The sequence below is a fragment of the Prunus persica genome, chromosome G8 (assembly GCF_000346465.2).
Source record: "Prunus persica cultivar Lovell chromosome G8, Prunus_persica_NCBIv2, whole genome shotgun sequence".
Classification (NCBI taxonomy): domain Eukaryota; kingdom Viridiplantae; phylum Streptophyta; class Magnoliopsida; order Rosales; family Rosaceae; genus Prunus; species Prunus persica.
In genome coordinates, this window is record NC_034016.1 from 12,591,339 (window position 1) to 12,612,538 (window position 21,200).

The window sequence follows — 21,200 nt, forward strand, 5'->3', positions numbered from 1 at the left end:
ATATTTCAGACTATGATCTTAAGTATTAAATTCCTATGTAACTAACACATCTTTGGCAGCATTAGGTGTCTAACAGTGTACACTACTTTTCCTGAATTAAAAGTTTGATGGAAGTGCTGGTCTCTCCTTTCCTATTAAGTAGCTGCAAATGGACAATTAAATCTTGTCTTCTTCTTTTTTTTTTCATACAAACGATATTAGAGGCGGAGAGATTTCAAATTGTATCACGGGACTATGAAAATAATTATTTTTCGATCGGATGTATTGTACAATACATGTCCATCGTGTGAAACTCGTGGTCGGTGGAGAGCGAGGGCCATCTTTTGGAGCTTAATGACGTGGTTCATCCATGACCAATGAATCATGCAGCAGAGCCGAAGGGGACAATAATGTGAGATCGAATGGTCTTGTTCAAAAAGAATTTCCTTTCCATGGGGAATTCTCAATTTCTCATGCCCAGTGTTAAGAAACTAAAATGAGGCCTATTCTTTTTTGTCTTATTTTAATGTTTCCCTTGAACTTTCATCAATTTGGGCAAAACAAAATGTTAACTTGCCGACATGACTTGAGCATATTTAGTAGTTTGGGACACCTGACGAAGAGAATATTGAGTCAGTTGAAAGTTCGAAAGAGAAATTGAAATTCGAAGAAAAAAAAACAAGGTGACTATGCTATTAGCCTGACGCAGAGGCGGCCCTGGGGTGGTGCAAGTGGTGCCATCGCACAGGGCCCCCGATTCTAAAAGGGCCTCCCGAAAAAAAATTCTTTATATTATATATATATTAATATTATAGGAATTGTATATATAGTATAGCGTGCTAGACATTTGCACAAGGGCGTGTCTGGTGGAGTTGGTTCCAGCGCTTCTCCATTTAACGTAGCGCCAGAGTTTGATTCTTGTTGAAGTCGGTCCATATGCTGTTTTTATATTATTTTTGCATTATAACTAAAAACTTTACATAATAAATAAATAAATGAAAAACCAAAAATCCTTGAAATAAAAGGAAACATCGAAGCTAACCACAGGGAGGATTATATATATATATATATATATATATATATATCCTCCAAACACTTTCTACTCCGATCATTCTTTTAAAAAAAAATTTAAAAAAAGTTTTCTCATCTAAGAAAAGTATTTTTTTCATTCAAAACAAAACAAAAAAAACTTCATGGATTCTTCTTTTCTTTTAAACTCTGATTTTCTGATAAGTAATCATCATCATTCATCAATCTCTCTTTGGTTCTTTTTTCAATCCTTTGATAATTTTAGTTATTCTTTCAATTTCAGGAATTTCAACACCAAAAAGAGAAAACCCTAATTCCTATATTCATAAAGAACACTCAAAATCAAATAGTCAAATTCAAATTTCAGGAATTTGTGTGCAACTACTCTTTAATTTGTGATTGCCAATTTTTTTTTCCAATTAAACACAAATTGCTTATTGGAGGCAGCAAAGGACCTTGTAGGGGCACAATGAGCTTATTTTTGTACCAAATATTTAATTTTATCAAATAGAAACATTTAAATTTTTATGAATTTGATTTCTAATTGTCATTACATATTTATTCATGACTTTTAGTTATAAAAAAATTGTTTATGACATTAAGTTATGCCAAATTTTTATTTATAGTATTTCGTATTAAATTATGTGAAGCTCCAATTTAAGTTCGCACAGGGCCCTCAAAATCTCAGAGACGGCCTTGGCCTGACGGTGTTGTCTATAGGAGTTTCCATTGCTCACCAAAAAACAGCAGCAAATCATAAACCCAGAAATATTTATAATAAAGAAAGAAAGAAAGAAAGTTTAGAAAAGGTAACAACTTTAGGTGGGGAAGAGAGAAGAGAAGGGGAGGGTCAGATATTTTCTAGGGTTGGCAAAGATCCGTGTGTTTTTTAAACTAGTATAAAAAAAAATAATAAGGGTAAACTACAGTAAATCCTCCAACATGTAGGGTCATTTACGAATTCATACCTGCTTTTGGGGACATTTATGGGTACATACTCAACGTCATGGAAAACCTACATATTGCCCTCTCTGTTGTGTGCCTACGTGGCGTCTAGCTGGACAATTTTTTAAGGGCATTTTCGGCAGATCAAGTCCCTGGGTTTCGCACCCAAAACAACACGTGGTTTACTTTAATTCAAAAAAGAAAAACAGAGAACCCCCAAATCGAGTTCCATATCTAAGCCCCCACTCAGACCTAGCCCCCAAATCAATAGAAGTGGATACCCAGGTTCCAATTGGAAGAAGACAAAGACGACGATGTCAACGAGGTGGATGATGTCTGTAAATCGAAGATAGGAAATGGGCCAGCCCATTTGTCACTGCGGCAATTAATGTTGTCTGACAACGTCGTGGACTGACAACAACCTTGGGAGAAGATTTTGGGGCTGCACCGATTATGGGGTAAAAAGAGGTTGTGCATTCTTTGAATGGTATGATCCACAGGTATGCGAAAGGTCCAAGATTGTGATATCTGGACTATTGAAACGACTGCGTAAGGAAGAAGAGGAAAACCGAAAATTGAAAAAAGAGGTTGGAGCTGCCTTGAAAGCACAAAGATTTCTACAAGCAAGTGTTCTGGGTTCTTGGATTTTTTTGATTGTGTGGTTGGGAATGCTAGTACTGGAATGGAGAGACTCTGGATCTTCCAAGAATGTGAAATTAGCACTTACATTTTAAGGTCTATATCTTAGAAGAGTTAGGTGATGTTTTTTGTGGTCATTTATGGGACATTTTGGAAAATCAAAGTGCTTTGTGTATAAAATGCCTGTTTCTTGTAATTTCCCATGTGAAGTTGTATGAAAGATGTTTATGTATAAACAATTGTGAGGCAATTTGGAAATGCATACTGTTTATGTATGCACAATTGTTAGGGAATTTCCAATTGAACAATTGCTTGAAGGCAAATTCCATTATATTGTGAGTTCAAAATACATACATACTTTTCCAACATTTGCAGCTCAAATTTACAAAATGAACATGAGCACCTAATCTGGAATACAATAAAACAGCTACCAAAAGTAAACTTATCAGGCCACATCACAAAACTAGAAGTTGTACTAGTTCAAAATAAATTGGAATTTGCATAAACTAAGAACTAAGAACTAAGAGCCTATGTTCTCTGTCTCTTGGATGCTCTCAATCCTATTCCAGCAATTTCAGCTACATTTGGCTAGGAAGCACTTAGTGCAGTCTTCTTTGCAGCAGCAGCAGCCTTTGCCCTTGCATATACAAGCTTTCTCCTAACTCTTACAGCTGTTTTTGCTTTATCCTACAGATAAAATACACTTTCAGCTTCAAACAATAAAACAATGAAATTGCTTTTCCATTTTAAGGAAGAAACAACATAACATTTCATCAATAGCATAGCAATAAAAATAGGCACTCACAGCAGCAACTGCAGGGCCTTGATTAGATATTTTTCTTGGTCTTCCTTTACCCCTTGAAAGGGGTTTTTCCTTTTGAGGTAGATTCTGATGATGAGTGGTTTTGTTATGGCCAGTTGAGCCACAAATACTACACCTCATTTGCATTCCTTGTCTTCCAAACCATTATTTCACAGTCTTATCTATTCTCTCTTCAGCTCCTTTTATCGTCACCTTTCTAGGTCTTCCAGGTTGTCTAGTGTAGGCTGGTGACTTTATTGCTGTCTAGTTGGTCTTCTCCCATAGCTGTGATCCATTAATTGGCATAATGAGATTGTTATAGAGGGCCATGTAATTGTCCTTGATATAGTATGAATGCATATAATCCTCCACAGCTTTACCTCCTTTGTAATGTATGGCAGCAATTCCATGAGCACAAAGAATGCCTGACAAGTCCCACTTTTTGCAAGAACAAGTGTGATTATCCAAATCCACCACATATTGGTCACCTTTTCCTGCATCCACTTGATATTTAGGACCACCAGACCACTACACAGTACAATTACATGCTTCTATCTTTTTCTGTTGCACATGGTCAAAAATGTTCTTGCATATTTTATTAGGCCAACTGCTCATCTTGTCCCTCCTCCACTGGATCCTTCTCATCAATAAGCACCTGATCATCTCTAGCGTTGGATAATTGGCATGTCCCTTGCTGTCTTGATACTATTGTTGAAGCTCTCATACAAGTTATTCTGCAGCATATCACACTTAATATGTGTTTTGAAATAAGACTTACTCCATTGTGTTCGTGGCTTCTCAGCAAGCCACTCCCATGCATTGCTATCTAAGGTCTTCATTACTTCCATTTGATACTTAAAACAAGGCGCATTGGTAGCTCTAGCACATGTCCATAATTGATCCCTCAATACTTTACCTTTATACGTTTTGTTGAAGTTATCCCAAAGGTGCCTCACACAGAATCTTGTCTCAGCATTAGGCACAATGTCTTCAAATGCACAAGGCAGTCCTTTTTGCTTGTCAGATATAAAGGCCCATCCATGAGAATTAACAATGTCCACATCCTTGGCCAACAGATCAATGAACCATGTCCATGACTCCCTTATTTCCATCTCAACCACAGCATATGCTAGCACCCAAGTCTCGTTATTGGGATCGATCCCAACTGCTGTAAGCAACTGTCCACCATAAACCCCTTTTAAATGGCATGCATCTAACCCAATAAAAGGCCTACAGTTCATCTTAAACCCTCTCTTTAATGGTTCTAGACAAATGTACAAACGCTTGAAAACAGTTTCACCATCAACAAACTCACACTACATCTTTGTTGTGGAGTCAGGGTTTTTGTCTTCCAGCTCATGACAATAATCCCAGCGCATGGCATATTGCTCAGCAACTGATCCTTCAATCATTCGAAGCGTGTCTGCCTTTGCCCTGTAAGCTTTCATCCTAGATATACCTACTTTAAACTCAGAAGATGCTGCATTCACTATAGAATGTGGAGGCATGGTGGGATTTGACTGAATCCTAGGCAGGAACTTCTCTGTCAACCATTTACTTGAGGCTTGTGTGTTTTCAAATACTCTGACACAATTGTGATTGGGATTATAATATTTCACCACCAAGCTTCGATCTGTAGGGTTTTCCCTAGCCAAATAAATCTGCCATGGACACTGCTTTACAAACTGCCTTCAACTTATACTTTTCATTCCTGGTGAAAGCGACCTCTTTCCCACTCAACAAGCAATATTCACGAACAGCTTCTCTGAAAACCTTGCAGTCACTGAATATCATTCCAGTATCAAAAACAGGGTTTTGTTTGTCTGTTTCATGGTTGTAGTGTTTGAATTTTTTCCCCCTTGCAACTGTTTCATCATCTTCATCTAAATGAACACTTCTTAACTCATCCTCCACTGCTTGACCCCCCCTCTTCCAATCTGGTGTCTTCAAGATCTGTGCGGTGAAAATTTGTAGTCCGAGAAGTCTACTCCCTATTTTGACCAGTCTGTGAAGGTTAGTCTTCATTTTGACCAGTCTGTGAAGGGTGGTCCCCACTTGGACCAGCTTGTGAAGGGTGGTCCCCACTTGGACCAGCATGTAAAGGTTGGTCCCCACTTGGACCTTCACCCTCATTAACAACACCACCTTCATTAACAGCACCACATTCACCCTCATTTATCTTTTCATCTTCAAGAGGCTGAAAAGTATCTTCAACTGGGGCATGGTCTGCAATCCAATGTTGCAAAAATATGGTTTTCTCAGCTATCTCTTTAATGTTTCCCCCTCCCCCCAATACTCACTGTCAACAAAAGTAGATGCATCTGATAAGGATGCATCACTATCTTCCCTTCTGTTGCACTTGCCATTGCCACACCTTTACCCTTTGAAGACTTTATAGCCCTTGTAGCCCTTGCCCTCTTTGGTGCCTCAGGTTCAGCCACTTTTTTACCCTTTGAAGACCTAGTAGCCCTTACACTCTTTTGTGGCTCAGGTTCAGCCACTTCCTTATCCTTTGAAGACCTTGCAGCCTTTGCCTTCTTTGCTGCATCAGCCACTGTTTTACCCTTTGCATTTTTTGGTGCCTCATGTTCTGAAAAATCCCCAACATCCTCCACTGGTTCTTGCTCCACTATCTTCACTGTTTTACCCTTTGCATTCGTTGGTTGCTCAACATTGCTCCTTGTCTTATAAGGAACAAGAGGAATAGAATCAGCACATCCTATATCCTCAATCACGACTTACCTCTGTTTTTGTACCCCAGAACCTTCCACCCTTTGCAGCTCGATCTCTTTGTGTTTGTTTAAAAAGGTATAAGGGTCATCAGCCAACTGTGTCAAAAATATATTTATCTCCCTTACTCCTGGCACACATTCACACATTTTCAGAACATCTTCATCAGACATAAGCTTCTCTACAGAAGCAGAGTTGGGAAGCTCATAGTGATATAACACTATACCATCATAGCCTAACTCCTTAACCATCATACCAATTTCAAACATAGACATTTGGTCCTTATCACAAAAATCAATGAAATCCAGAGTCCCATTTACATACAGGTTGTCACATAAAGAACCCCCATGGTTCATTCGAATAGTAAACTTATCATCTTCACCTACAAAGCCACATAACAGTCAAACCTATCAATACAAAATTGTTCAATATTTAACTGGTGACTAAACAAGGACATAAATAAATGCAGAGGTTTTGGACCACTAAGTACTGTCTTGAATCGAAAGCAGTTTGGTTTGAAAGAAAAAAAGTGCTTTTTTTTTTATGCCTTTCCAACAACACAACGACATAAATGGACCATGGACCACAAATATCACTATCACGCACACTTCAAAGCAACTGAAAGGTTCAGACAAAATCAAACCGCACGCATCTTAACCCTTTACGAGGAAACCAAAAAGCAAGAAAAGTTAAAACTGCCTTCAACTTACAGTAATGAGGAGCACGACAACCACGAGGACGAATACCCCACAGCATCTCGAATTACAGCAACCCAGCCTTCTTTGCGCCTTCGATCGATGCAAAATGGCGATTAGGTTTCAATTTGTGCAATCGGTTTCGATTTGGGGGGGAAATCGATTTCGGTGATGGAGGTTATGGACGACGAGCTTCTGGAACATGGATTCGGGGGTTTTTTTATTTATTTATTTTTTTAATTACATAATGCCACGTGTTGGTTTGGGCGCGAAACCTAGGGATGTGAGATGCCGAAAATGCCCTTAATAGATTTCCTGAATTACAAAAGGCTAGACGCCACGTAGGCATATAACAGATTTCCTGACTGACTCGCTAACGGAGGGGGCAATATGTAGGTTTTCCGTGACGTTGAGTATATACCCATAAATGTCCTCAAAATCGGGTATGAACTCGTAAATGACCCTATAGATTTGGGGGTTTACTGTAGTTTACCCAAAAAAATAATAACAAAACATATGTATTTTTCTCTTCTTTTATTTTTAATTTTTTTTTAACTTTGAAGAGAAAAGGTACACTATACATAAAAATAAGGGAAATAGCCCTAAATGCCACCATTTTTATAATTGTAATTAAAAATACCACCCCTTCCCAATTTTTGTACAACTATCACCTATAAATATAAAATTATTGTCCACTTATTGCAATTTTTTCACAAGTCCAGAAATTTTGTTCTCTCTTAGCTCACACAGCTCTCTCTCTCTCTGGCACAGCTCTCTTTCTCTTTGGTATCTGTCTATCACAGCTCTCTGCGTCTCTCTTGGCTCTCTATCTCTTGGCTCTCTCTCTCTCTCTAGCACAACTCTCTGTCTCTCTCTTTGCTCTCTTTCTCATAGCGCAGCTCTTTCTCTCTCTAGCTTCGTTATGTCTGTTTCTCCCCTATTCGATCTCTTGCTCTTTGTTTGGAATCGCGAACTCCTCCCTTTAGCTATGTCTTCTGAATAGCTGCTTGCAACCTTGAAGCTCTAGTGGATTGTCGACCTCGAAAAGGTAGTGTTGATGGTTATTTTGTTAATATCAGTGGGATTATGTGAAATGGGTTATAGTTTGATTGTTGGGTTTGTGTTAAATTTGTTTTGGCTTTAATTTCTTTGGGTTAGGTTTTGTTGAATATTCATGCTCATTCATCTGGGTTTGTACCAATTGCATTTAGATTGGTCTGGATATGTGAATCTTGAAACTTGGGATTTTTCATTTGATGTAGTAGATCTGTATAGTGTGATTCTGATGTGTTACTGGTGTAGTGTTGTTGTGTTCCTCTTATTTTACTGTCGTATTGCTGTTATATTGACATTATATTGTGTCTATATTGCAGTTATATTGTGGTTATATTGCTATTGTATTGTATGGTTATTGTGGTTATATTGGGTTAATGAAATGTTGTTTTGTCATGGTCAGAAATGGAGACAATTATTATTCTCGTGTGCTACAATGAAAAATGGGTCACCTCGAAGAAGATGTCCAAATACGAAGGGGGTGACTCAAAAGGCTTAATAGTTCCACGGACTATCAAATTTGCTGAACAGTTGGACCGTGTGCATCAGATTGGTAATACAAATAGCAGGGAAGACAAGGTTTGCTTAAAATTCTCAGTTTTAGTGGCCTCGAATGAGTGGAAGCACATAAAGATTGAGGACGATGATGATGTCAATTTTTTTATGAAGTACAATTCCAAGGTAGCACCTTCAAAACTAGCTCCCTTACTCGTGAGTATAGAAGATAAAGGACTGACAAATGATGTAGTTCATAGTACTCATATCACGACAGATAGTAGTCGGATGGGTCATTCTTCAGTTGCCATTGTTGAAAGCAATGAAGTAACTTGGAATAATAAAAATGTCACTGATGTGGGAGGTGAATTAGGGACAGATTTTATGGATATGATTGATTTTAGCGAGGTGGAGGAGATGCATGGTGGTGATAATGGTACTGAAAGAAATGAAGTGTCAGTGTACTCTGCCCCTCCTAATTTGGGCTGCTTGAACACAGCTACCCAGTTGCCAATAATGCGTTTAGGAGGAGAATCTGAACCCACTCGTCAACATTATTGGAGTCAAATGGGTGAACAAAACCGGTACAATGAAGCCGGTGTAAATGATGACGGAGCATATTTGGACAGCGGGTTTTCACGAAGTGATTGGAATCCGAAAATTACAGTTGGGAAATTTTCTCTAGTAAGAAAGCATTGTTGACGGAGTTACGGTTCACGGCATTAAGAGGCCACTTTGAATTTAAGGTGCAATTCTCTTGCACTAAGAGGTTGCTTGTGGTTTGTTGTCAACTTCCATGCCCATGGCGGGTCCGAGCATCTAGAATTGGAGAATACATCTTCATGATTGTGAGGTGTACAACTGTTCATGAATGTGATTTGAGGTTCGTATGTGACAAGCATCGTCAAGCAACCGTAGCACTTGTAGCCACTTCACTTAAAAGGAAGTTGAAGGATTCTCAGACAATATACACACCAAGTGACATTATGAGAGATGTGAAACACAGTTTTGGTTGCACCATCCATTATTCGAAAGCTTGGAAAGCAAGGGAGTTAGCTCTATTGTCCATTAGAGGATCAGCGGAGGAGGCATATTATATCCTTCCAGCTTATTGCTATGAATTGGAGCGTATGAATCCCGGCACAAAAACACACATCCAAACTGATGAGAACAATCACTTTGTGTATTTATTTATGGCGGTTGGCGCATGTATTAGAGGGTTCCGTTCTTCCATACGCCCAGTGATAGCCGTGGATGCCACTCATTTAAAATCCAAGTACAAGGGTGTTATGTTTGTAGCAAATGCATTCGATGGTAATCGAAATATATATCCTCTTGCTTTTGGGATTGGGGATTTGGAGACGGATGCATCATGGCATTGGTTTTTCACTAAACTTCATGAAGCCATTGGTGAGTGTCTCAATCTTGTTATTATTTCTGATCGCAATGTTAGCATAGAGAATGTGTGGAACAAAATTTTTCCAACTGCAGAACATGGCATATGCTTTTATCATATGAAGGGGAACATGAAACGCACTTGCAAGTTGAAAAAGCGTGATCACATACTTATGCACTTTGAGCAGGCTGCGAAATCTTATTCCATTGCTGAATTTGATTGTCATTTTCGCAACATCAAGCGAAAGGAACATGTTGCTCAATATCTTGAAGAGGCAGGGTTACATAAGTGGTCTAGAGCTCACATGGATGGACGCCGCTACAATGTAATGACAACAAATATTGCGGAGTCAATCAACTCAGTTCTTAGGTTTGCAAGGATGCTGCCAGTGGTTCATTTGATAGGGGAAATTATTAATCTCCTTGTGAAATGGTTCACCGAACGTCGTGAGTTGGCTTTGAATTGCACAACAACATTGTGCCCCAATTTCGGAGAGAAGAAGTTGAGGAACAGGTTGGAGGATGCTGCAAGGATGAATGTGGTTAAATTAAATAATGCACAGTTTAATGTTTTGGACGGTGATAAGGACGGCCTCGTAAATTTGACGAACAACAGTTGTAGTTGTAGAAAGTTTCAGCTTGAGCAGCTACCTTGCAAGCATGTAGTTGCAGTTTGCCGCTTCTTGAAAGTAAATGTATACTCAAAGGCTTCTCGGTATTACACTCGGAAAACCTGGATGGATGCTTATTCGGATACCATCTACCCGGTACAACCTCACGGAATGTGGGATATTCCTGAAGATGTTCGAAGTCGAGTTGTGCTGCCTCCCATGGCAAGGGTCATGCTAGGCAGACGAAAGAAGATAAGAATTCCCTCGCAAGGAGAGGGCACCATTAGAAGAAAGTGCTCAAGGTGCGGTTCCGCAGGCCGCAATAAAAGCACCTGTAAAAACAATATTCCATTGCGCAATGTATCTTAGACAATATGATTTGTGTTGCTTTGGTAGGTCATGTAAACTCTACTTTTATTCGTGGTGGGTTTCGTGTTATGTTCAATGGGAATTCTTTTAAATTTGCATAATTTCGGTTGCATTGCTACAGCATGTTGTATTGCTGACAGATTGCTATTATATTGTACGTTTATTGCACTGGTATTGCTTCCAGATTGCTATTATAATTTGAGTGCGAAATTAAAGGGACTGGAATGTAATTCCAAATGGATCCAAAACATTAAAGTTCTTAAAATTCCTTTATTACACAGTTACTGTGATACTCCGACTATACCTTCTTTTCTGATTACAAATTCGGCCGATGCATAGGCCAGATGTGGGGCAAATACAAGGTGAAATGTCCTGTGTGTTTGACTACATATACTTGTTGAAGGAGCATTACGAATGTCAACCTCAATAGATTGCTCATGTCTTGCCAAGAACACTCTTGAATTTATGCAATGTGCCCAAGCCAGTCCCAAAGCTGGACTCACCCGTCTGCCTGATGTGTGCAGGGACTCCAAGTTTCCCAACCTCACCCCATTCACTCCATCATGTGGCCCAATAAAATCCATCACTTGGTTGGTGACAACCACGCCAACCCAAACTTATTTGCTAAACCCTTCAATGTCCCAGATATGTTGAAGAACATTTCAGACCACCGTTTCAAATCTGCTGGTGTTGTCTGATACTGTGATCGGAACAATGCAGCAATGGAATCAATGACAATGAGTTTCACAGGTAGGCGGGTGTGATCAATGGCAATAAATGCTTCTATGTCTCCAAGGACATGGATGAGTTGTTGAGCATCATGAACACCATGAACATATATGTCTTCCAATGGCTCCAACCTTATTAAGTTGGGGTATGATGCATGATAAAGGTTGCCTAGTTGTTGCAATCGACGAAATGGGAAGCTGAATTCTGTGAATATGTAGACGGAGGAGCCCCTTAGTCCGCCATGTAAGGGTGGGAGCTGAGCTCGTACCGTAAGTTGGAGACAAAGCTGCGTCTTCCCGGAACCACTCTCCCCTACTAATTCTGTTATGGAGTTGCAGGGTATCCCACCCCCCAAGGAGTGATCTAGTATTGGGCATCCAATGGATAATTTAGGGGTTGAAAGAGGAAGGAGCATGAGGTTTTGGGGTGTCATGTTTGTGTAATTTAGGGGCCGATGTGATGGTGCTACAAGGCATGCATTATATATATATAGAGTTCATTTTGAAGGTCTGTACTGTAGGCCATACGTCTTTTAAGGGATGTATAATTCATCCTTTTTTCAAGTTGTAATTACTTTTTTGTTTATTTATTACTATTTTTTTGGACCAATTAATTTAAAAAACATTCTGATGCAGTACGTACTGTAATAGGATCATATTGTAACTCTATCATCACTCTATTGTACTCTTATTGACATAATATTGCCATTATACGCATGTTTATTGTATAGTTATTGCTGCTATATCGCCACTAAACTGGACACCGATAAACTGTATACACACAAATACAAAAAGAGGCTTCATCATTCCATAAAATCCTAATTCCAAACTTACATAATACAACAACAGGCCACCCCATCATTACATAATACAAAAATAGGCCGCCTCATAGTTTCATTTCCCTGGTGTTGACAAATTCGAAGTTGCATAGTCTTCAAGTGCGGTGACCGCGACCCATGAAATTCATGACCCCGGCCACAGTGATGTTGGCCCAGGATCCTGCCGGATCCACTATTTTTGCAAACTTACGAAAATTTTCAAATCCGCTTTCCACTTCTTCTTTCTTCAACTTGGCCATTGCTTCTGATTCCTTGAATACCATAATTGCAGTGGCAGGGGCAATTTCAATTTTTGCTTTCATTGCCTTTATATGTAGGAGATGCATGCGAACATGATAACGAGAGCGAATTGTGCGGTTTTTTATGACACCCCATCTACCTTGGCCCTCCACAATTTTTGAAACTATGTCTGCATGAAGATTTTTCCAAAACATCGTATTGCCTCGACATTGCTGCATGCCATGGACCAAATCTGCAGGGAGTGAATTAGGTGATTTGGCTTGTGTTTCAGTCTCCCCTCCTTCAGTAATTGAAAGCATTGGGTTTGGTGTGAGGTTATGGTCCATGGTCTTCGATATTTATTGTAGCCTGGTGTACAACTTAATTGGAAAAAAGGGGGACTAAATGCGATGTGAGTGAAATCAGTGGGGAAGGTAATGGCTGCAAGCAGGAGTTAATGTGATGGAAGTTTTCATTTCAAACAGCTGGGTTGATTAATATAGGCAGGTTTTAATGACCTGGAGTAACTCAGAGAGTTATTGGCGGGAGGATTAGGGGGAGTAATTGGCGGGAGGGATTGGCGGGAGTCTTAGGCGGGATAGTATTGGGCGGGAGTTATTAGCCAGTTCACTGTATGCCTTTTTGTAATATAGTTGTATGTTGGACGTTCCGAACTTGGTCATTTTCCCATTATTTAATTCAAATAAGGGATTTGCCTATTTGCCTAATTGACCAACTCATTCAAATTGACCAATATGGTTATTGTCTTATTTCTCATTTCAGCAATCTCAATTCGTTTCCATTTTTCCATTATTCATATTTTCCTATTTTCCATGTGTCATCCAATTTTCCAATTTTCCAATTTCTCATTATTTTTGCCTATTTTTGCCTATTCCCTATTTTCCTATTGTGCAATTTCCCAAGTTTCCTTTTGTTATATTTCCAGTTTTCCAATTTTTCAATGTTCCCATTTTCCCATTATGTAATTAAAAAAAATTGCCTACTTTGCCTAATTCAGAAAGTAAATAAAATTGTCCAATATGGTAATTGTCTTATTTCCCATTTCCACAATTTCAATTCGGTTCCAATTTTCATATTTTCCATGTGTCCCTGTTTCCTATTTCCATTTTTCAAATTCAGTTTTTGTCCAATTATCCAATTTTCTTTTTTCCAATTGGACTATTTTCTAAGTTTCTTTCTTTTTCCTTTTTCCAATTTTTCAATTTTTCAATTTGCTAACTTTCCTTTTGTTCTATTTCCAATTTTGCTATTTTCCAAGTTGCCTTATTTCCTAGTTTGCAATTATCCAGTTATCCAATATTCCAAATTTTCAATTATCCAATTTGCGAATTTGCCTATTTTTCAAGTGTCCTTTTTTCCTATTTCCTATTTAGAATTTTCCAATTTTCTTCTTTTCAGAGTTTCCATTTCTTCCTTTTTCCTATTTTCCAAGTTTCCTTTTGTCCATTTTCCAATTTTCCAATTTTTCAAGTTGCTTTATTTTCCAATTACCCAAATTTACAATTTTCCAAGTGTCCTTTTTTCCTTTTTCCTATTTTCCTATTTTCCAATTTTCCAATTTTCCAATTTTCTCCAATTTTCCAACTGTCATTTTATCCTATTTCCTAGTTTCCTCTTTCCAATTTTTCCTTTTTTCCTATGTCCAATTTTCCAATTTTCCAATTTTCCAAATTTCCAAGTTTCCATTTTTTCGTATTTCCGATTTTCCAATTTTCCTTTTGTTCTATTTCCAATTTTCCAAGTTTCCTTGTTTCCCATTTTCCAAGTTTTCACTTTTCCAATTGTCCAATTTTTCAATTTTCCAATTTCGGTAATTTCCAATTTTCTTTTCTGAAATTCGCAATAAATGCTTACTGACATAGTCCTATTTTGGGTTGAAATCCACAATTTACAATGTCCCATTAAGGTTTGCTTTTTTGTCGTTTGGAAGCCATTTTTTGTTGTTGTTAATGTAATGTTGTACTGCTGTCAATTGCAGCCAAGGAGTTAATGGTGTAGTTTGCAATCCCATCAATTGAATGCACCAACTAAACACGCAATATACTTCATAGTAGTTCGTACATATAACTGAACCTTCCTATATAGAACTGCAACAGAGGCACCTTCTTAACGGGAAAGGTAATTAGTCTTAGTGCAGCACAAACATTCTCCACTAAAGCAAACCATGTTGTCGTTTACAACTGGAGACTGAATGTAGCTTTATTTGTTTTGTTGCAGGCAACAGCTGTGAATTGTCCCCAGTAATACTTAAAGATGTCGGATGTACGCCCTCCAAATGAGCATGTCAGTTACCCGGGGGACCAGCTGTGGCATGTGCCATTCCCATCTCCACCTCGGACTCCCAATCATGATCCCACTTCATCTGGAAGTGAGGCTGAGATCAATGATCCGCTTGACCAAATCTCTGCCGTCAAGCACCACCTCCAATATATGTCAAAGGCAACGGATTGGTGGGAGAGTAAGTGCGATATTCATGGCCAAGTTATGGGAAACTTGACGAACAAGTTGAACAAAGCATACACAGGAGAGGTGAAGCAAACTCTAAAAGCAAAAAGTCGGAGCAAAGAGTTAGAGTCGTTGAAGTTGAAATTGGAAGAGAGAAAGAAAAATGTCGTCGAAAAATTCACACAATCTGAAGAATATAACCATGAAATGGTTGAATGTTTCAACAACGGCTTCGAAATGTTCCAAGATTATGCTTCGGTCATCTCACCAGAATACAATTGGAGTGAAATTGATGTAGCTGGTGTCTGGCAGGTGCTGAATATGGGTGCTGAGGGAATGGCTCATCATAGCCTCGTGCATGCAGCGAGGAGAAAGGACAAAGACATGGATCTTTTGATGGACCTGTAGTAACGGTGAGTGCTGCTTCAGTTCATCTCACCTGAGTACATGGATCTTTTGTTGCCTTCATTTTCCCTTCGCGGGATAGTATTGTTAAGGTTCGGTGGCGATTTCTTTTGCATGGGTGAAATGTTGTCTGTAATGTGTATGTATTGTATGTAGATTGACTTAATATTGTAGTTCTATTGCATGTATATTGCCTTCATATTGCCTGTATATTGTATATATAGTGTATGCATATTGCCACCCTATTGTATCTATAGTGGAATACTATTGCTATCGTATTGCCCTTATATTGCTCTAATATTGCCTCTATAGTGCACTTATATTGACCTAATATTGTTGTTATATCGTATGTCAATGGCATGTGGTCTAATAAGTCTCCACTTCGTTGAAAGTAATCCTGAATTCAACTATGACGGACACGACAATTGTTATCCATCCTTATATTACCATGAATTGATGTGGACCTTTCAAATGATAGCTGGAGTTGCACATGGAATCATATTCAAAAGGAAAGTAATTCTCTCCCTCAATTAATTGTCCTTCAAAAGAAGGCAGCTATCAAATATTGGGTACAAAAATGCAACAGCCACAGTAAATGAATTGGCCACAAACCACATATTATGAAACCAGGATGATTTTTGGCATGCTTCAAAAGAGAAGGGCCAAATACAACAGAAAATAAAATCCATTCAAGCTTGTACAATGGAATGCACAATAACCCTGTTACATGTCCTTCCAACACCAGTGTTTTACCTACTTTAGAGTCGCAGGAGGAGAGCATATTGCCATTGTGCAATTCGAGGGGCCAGTCAATTTGGAATGGTGGCATAAACATGTTTACTCCACGGATCACTTCTATGGGACAGAGCTTCCTTCTTCCCTTGTCGTCTGTAGGTTTGAACTTCACAATTTTTATGTACATGTATCAGAACTTGTGGCTATTTCTTTATGGCCTTCTAACACTTGTTCTGCCATTCCAAAGTGGGTTGGAGATTTTTTGACCTGAATGACTGAAAAGACTTCAGATGATAGAAACTAGAGATTTTGAAGAAAAAGGGTTATCAAGAACATAAGTCATGCCCACAAAATAAACTAAACATGCTATAAGCTCCACAGTAATTTTTACTTCATCTCCATAAGCAGAATATGAGCGAATAAATACCACGGAGAAATACGAGAAGTGAAAAACAACTCGGCAGTTACTGTGAGATTGTGTACTTAAAACTTGGAAGAACTAAACCAATTAAAGCTAAGCCATCTCATACGTATACCTACATCAAATAACAGTATATGCTCATCTTGTTTAGAATATTGCAATCAACACTTGGTTGAGACCAACATGCAAAAACAACTAGGTTAAGTACAGATGAAGCCATTGATGAAGGGCAGTTCCAAAATTAAGACTTATGGTAATTTGTAACTGCCACCGAGTCAGTTCATAGTGCCAAATGCATCTACCGGCCATGCACATATGACCAGCGAAAAGTAAAAAAGCAAAGTAAAAAAGAAAAAACAGGCATGCTATCAATGGGAACCTTAGCAGAAATCATCACATATGCATACAAGCAGATGGGCTCCATTACAATGTTCAAGAATGATGTAAATACTAGATAACAGAGTTCTTATTCAAACCTCAGGAGGTTTGTTGGTTTCATTCCTGGACCTTCAATATCGTCTTGCCCAATAGCATCAGTTGACTTAGTCAAAGTTCCAGACAAACACTCAACCATTTCTTTTAGACCCTGCAAGAAAGTGGCATGACTTAAATTTAATTTTTGGATGGTGCGATGAATTCAGTTGGTTCTTTTTCTGATATGCAACATAATGAAACTACACCAAAGATCAGGCAGATCTGGGAGCATCCATGTAATTATAGATGATAAAAAAAAGCTATACCTTTAACACGAAGTCAGCAACTTCTTTCACAATTTTGTATTCACCTTTACATAAATAAGTAGCAATCAGGGCCTACAAACAAACACATTTTAGCTGTGTAAATTTGATGTCAAATGCAAAGACACACACTTCATCACAAAACCCCAATTTGCAGACAAAAATCTGTGAAATTTGGTCCAGTTAAAATAGGAAAAGAATTCCACACTCGGGGTGAAGTAAAACTGAAACTTAGACTTCACCCACTGATTGATCTGGATCACCAAATGGAAATGAGTACATACGAACTGCGATGAAAAAATGAGAGAGAGCATACCTGACCATATGCAGCCATTGCATCAGTTAGAAGGGATACAGCCAACCAAACTTGTATACATATCTGATGAGCAGCCATAGCTACTGGACTTGACGAGCAGCCATTGATGTTCCCAATGTCAAGGTAGTAAGAACAGCAAGAGTTGTTCCAAGAAGAAAACCACTTGTATCATCCCAGAGTTGAAAACAAAAGCAATTAGGGAAAGAACTTTGAAAAGGAAGACAAGAGAGAATTATCTCGAGGTTTAACTAGCATCACAAAGACAAAATGAAACATTAAGACACACACTGTCCAGATACATGCACTGCTCAATCAGAAAACGAAAAAAGTCAAATATTATGATAGTGTTGATAGTCAAGCAAATAATTGAAGCAGAACACTTGAAAAAAAGGGCTTATATTTTCAGATATATGAGAGGGTAAAAGTTTAAAGAAAAAGAAAAGGAACTGAGCAGATTTTATGTATCCACCAAATTGCAATGATCCCACCTTTGGAGGCAATAGTATAGCTCTCTTATTTAAAAACCAGATCATTCAAAAGGTGACAGTGTATCTGAAAACAAAAATTCCAAAATATGTTCATTTGCGAAGTAAAGCAAAAAAGGAATATTAACAGAAACTGTTTTGAAAATCACATAATGAGATATAACAGTGGAAAGGGCTGCACCAGTTACACCCAAACCAAAATAATACATAAGGATGGGTAATAAAAATGCAGCTAGGAGATTACCAATACCTGCACAAAGCAAAATACATCAATTAACCAGATAGACCACTCTTTGCACTCTTTGCTATACTTTCACTCTTTGCAAGATCTTCAGCAACAAAAGATGTAGCAACACTGAGGAGAGGGATATTAAATAGCTTTGATATATAATTGAAGATGTTCATTGAAATACCAGCTGAAGCCAACTCCACAGAACCTATGGAAAAATAAAAAAGCCAAAAACATTGAATAAAAGCTCCAAAGTTCAATGCATTATACAAATATTAGTCGTTCAACTCATTTAAAGGAGTGAAAACATACCCAATCTACCAATGTAAGCAGTCTCCATTAGCTGTGCTAAGGGATCAATGGCCTGACCCAAAATTGCAGGTAAAGAAAGCATCAACAGCTCACGTTTGACATCTGGAGAATATGTTTGACTGATAGGAATGTTGCTCAACGATAGACAGGTACTGAAGAATCATTTACCCAAAACAAGCATAAAACAATGTTTAAGATAGGTATCAAATCTTGTAACCCCCATCACCTAAAACTAATTAAGAGTAATCATAAGAATTTCTGCCACTCACTGAAATAGACAGGACCAAGAATCTGTTAGCAATGTTTCTCATATCAGCTTCACAATGTTTAAGATAGGTATCAAATCTTGTAACCCCCATCAGCTTGCTTGCCCTTGTAAGATCAAGAAGGACAAAGGAAGGAAGGGACTGGCTTTCATCAACAGTAGAAAAACTCATCCACAGCTATCATGCTCATATTACCATTCACTCTAACAAACCAGAGTTTTCACAAAATGATAAATTTCTAACAAATTTGAAAAAATATGAATCTCTGTGCAAGGAAAATGGGCAGTTCAGCGTAGGCAGATCAGTATTAAGTAGTTTACGAAAACATAACAGTCCATTCCAGCACTAAGATGTCTATCTTATGTCCAATTATGAAGGGAAGAAAAATATATCACATATTAGAAGAAATCATATCAAACTAATGAAAGTAAGAACATCAATTATTTACAACGAACTAAGTCAAAACTAAATGGAGAAATGTTAACAGAGTTGTATGCTTCAATAAGTCCAGTAACAGATTCCCAAAACCACAGACAAAAAATGTGAACAATGGCTACAAAAGCATCCATAAAGAGCAACTATATTCATATATGGAGGTGTACAAAATAGTTAACCTTCAAAATCGAAATAGTGTGTGTGCCATGTAAGGCAATTAGCCACTGCTTCTAGACTGTACAATATTACACCTCACCATAATATCTAAACCAACTAGCTCTAGCAAAAAGGGATGATGACCATATGAAGTACCCCCACCAAAGCATCTACGTCTGCATGTTCATATGAAGGAGTTCCTGACATAAGTTATGAGCAAAGTGAATTCCCAAGTCATAAGTCCATAGTGAGGTGAATTCACGGACATTAAGACATTTACCTCATAAATATGCCTCCCCCCTTAAACCCTCAATTGCAAGCTTCAGTCGGTAATATTTGATCTTCAAAGGGTCAACTTTATCCACCGAAATCCCAGCACTAAGATGCTCGAAGAATTTGACGGTCATGATTCCGCAAGACGTACTGTCATGCCAATAAGTTGGGAAATTAGAACTGCAGTTATGTAACATTTGGATAAACTACACTAAATTGACAAAGCTTACCCATCTCGTTGTTGTGGAAGACCTGCAATGCTGCAAACTGAGAATGGCGTAAACCTCGACATCTGCAGCCCCTTTTGCTTAACCTCTTCAACCTCAGAATCTTCATAAAAGTGCATCTCGTACAGCACTAGTACTAGCATATCGCTAATAGGGTGCAGCAGTGTAACCAGCCTCGAAGATTTGGTATACGCAACATAGGAGTCATACACAGTTGTAGTATGTCTGACGAAATCAATTTCGATTGCAACCCAGTGGGACCCTCGAAGATTATATGGAAAATAGACCTTCCGGACTTTTGTCCAAGCTTGGCCATACCCGTGCTGCCACGTACCGCGCACATAGTGATGTATATTCTTGAGCTTGTTAGGTGGAAGGTCAACAGTGTTTGAAGCAGCTGCCTTCTTCGCTCCACGTTTCTTCGCAATCGGTTTCAACGGCTCTAGAAATTGCTGCATAAATTAAAATGGAGGCATATTAGAAAATCACAACCAAAAGCAAATGAACCAGTGAATGTAACATGGTAACATGTTTACTTGCAAGCAATAATCTGCCGTTGTCCAGTCAGTTCCAAATACCAACGGATGCGAGAGTTGCCTTTTCCGGATAAGAAAGGTTGCCATGTCCAGGTGCTGAAAGTTGACATATATACTATGAGCACAATTTCATACAACTCTACAATTAAAAAAGGTGGGAAAACAATTGAATTATTGTAATAAAGTAGAGCTTCGTGTATTCTTACCCTTGAGCTAACCCATTTCGTGTCATCGATAAGTTTGTAGAAAAAATCTGCGCCCACTGAAAATGATTCCAGCTGCACCTCCGCACTACAAAAGGCAAACTTGCAACGATTACTTTTGTACTCATCTCATAATTCCGACAAAAATACATAAGTATATTAAAGCAAACTCTACATTTTGTCATTAGTCTATGACTACATACTAGAATAGGATGAAGATTGGATTTCAAAGGTAAAGAATCCTAACCTGATATCGTTTTTTCAGGCAGTGCAAAACTCTATTACTGCCTTCACATCTTCAATGGGCACGGATTTTGTTGGATCAAAACATGGCGGGGTTGCAATCGCGGCCAACACACTCATCGTCTTCTTCTTTCTCAAAGGATCAGTAAATGGGCTCAACAATGTCTGCGCCGGGCGCTTCTGTCTGCACCCTTTACCTTCCACTTCCTTTTTTTCAACACTCGAAC

At 38.5% G+C, this 21,200-nt stretch overlaps 2 protein-coding genes, 1 long non-coding RNA gene and 1 pseudogene across 3 annotated transcripts; 1 reads left to right on the forward strand and 3 right to left on the reverse strand.

Moving 5' to 3' along the window:
* LOC109946287 lies at positions 2,893–3,715 on the reverse strand. Its single transcript, XR_002269477.1, has 2 exons — positions 3,398–3,715; positions 2,893–3,279 (listed from the first exon to the last, which is right to left on the reverse strand). It is a non-coding gene; the product is annotated as an uncharacterized LOC109946287 (long non-coding RNA).
* Positions 8,278–10,742, forward strand: LOC109950869. Its single transcript, XM_020571015.1, has 4 exons — positions 8,278–8,451; positions 8,542–8,731; positions 8,867–9,051; positions 9,135–10,742. Exons 1-4 carry the CDS (start codon positions 8,278–8,280, stop codon positions 10,740–10,742), a joined length of 2,157 nt encoding a protein of 718 aa, XP_020426604.1.
* Positions 11,024–12,216, reverse strand: LOC109950870 (annotated as a pseudogene).
* On the reverse strand, positions 18,250–18,840 carry LOC109950755 (protein DETOXIFICATION 45, chloroplastic-like). The gene is made up of 2 exons (XM_020570820.1): positions 18,635–18,840; positions 18,250–18,530 (listed from the first exon to the last, which is right to left on the reverse strand). The coding sequence occupies exons 1-2, from the start codon at positions 18,714–18,716 to the stop codon at positions 18,367–18,369; spliced, it is 246 nt and encodes an 81-aa protein (XP_020426409.1). The 5' UTR covers positions 18,717–18,840; the 3' UTR covers positions 18,250–18,366.

What these genes read in the sequence shown, in the direction of transcription:
- LOC109950869 (XM_020571015.1), top strand. Translation starts at nt 8,278, where the DNA reads ATGGAGACAATTATTATTCTCGTGTGCTACAATGAAAAATGGGTCACC. An exon ending in CAAATAGCAGGGAAGACAAG is followed by an intron (nt 8,452 to 8,541) that starts GTTTGCTTAAAA and finishes TTTTTTATGAAG; the next exon opens with TACAATTCCAAGGTAGCACC. An exon ending in AAATGTCACTGATGTGGGAG is followed by an intron (nt 8,732 to 8,866) that starts GTGAATTAGGGA and finishes GCTTGAACACAG; the next exon opens with CTACCCAGTTGCCAATAATG.
- LOC109950755 (XM_020570820.1), bottom strand. Translation starts at nt 18,716, where the DNA reads ATGCTTTCTTTACCTGCAATTTTGGGTCAGGCCATTGATCCCTTAGCA. An exon ending in TGCTTACATTGGTAGATTGG is followed by an intron (nt 18,531 to 18,634) that starts GTATGTTTTCAC and finishes ATTTTTCCATAG; the next exon opens with GTTCTGTGGAGTTGGCTTCA.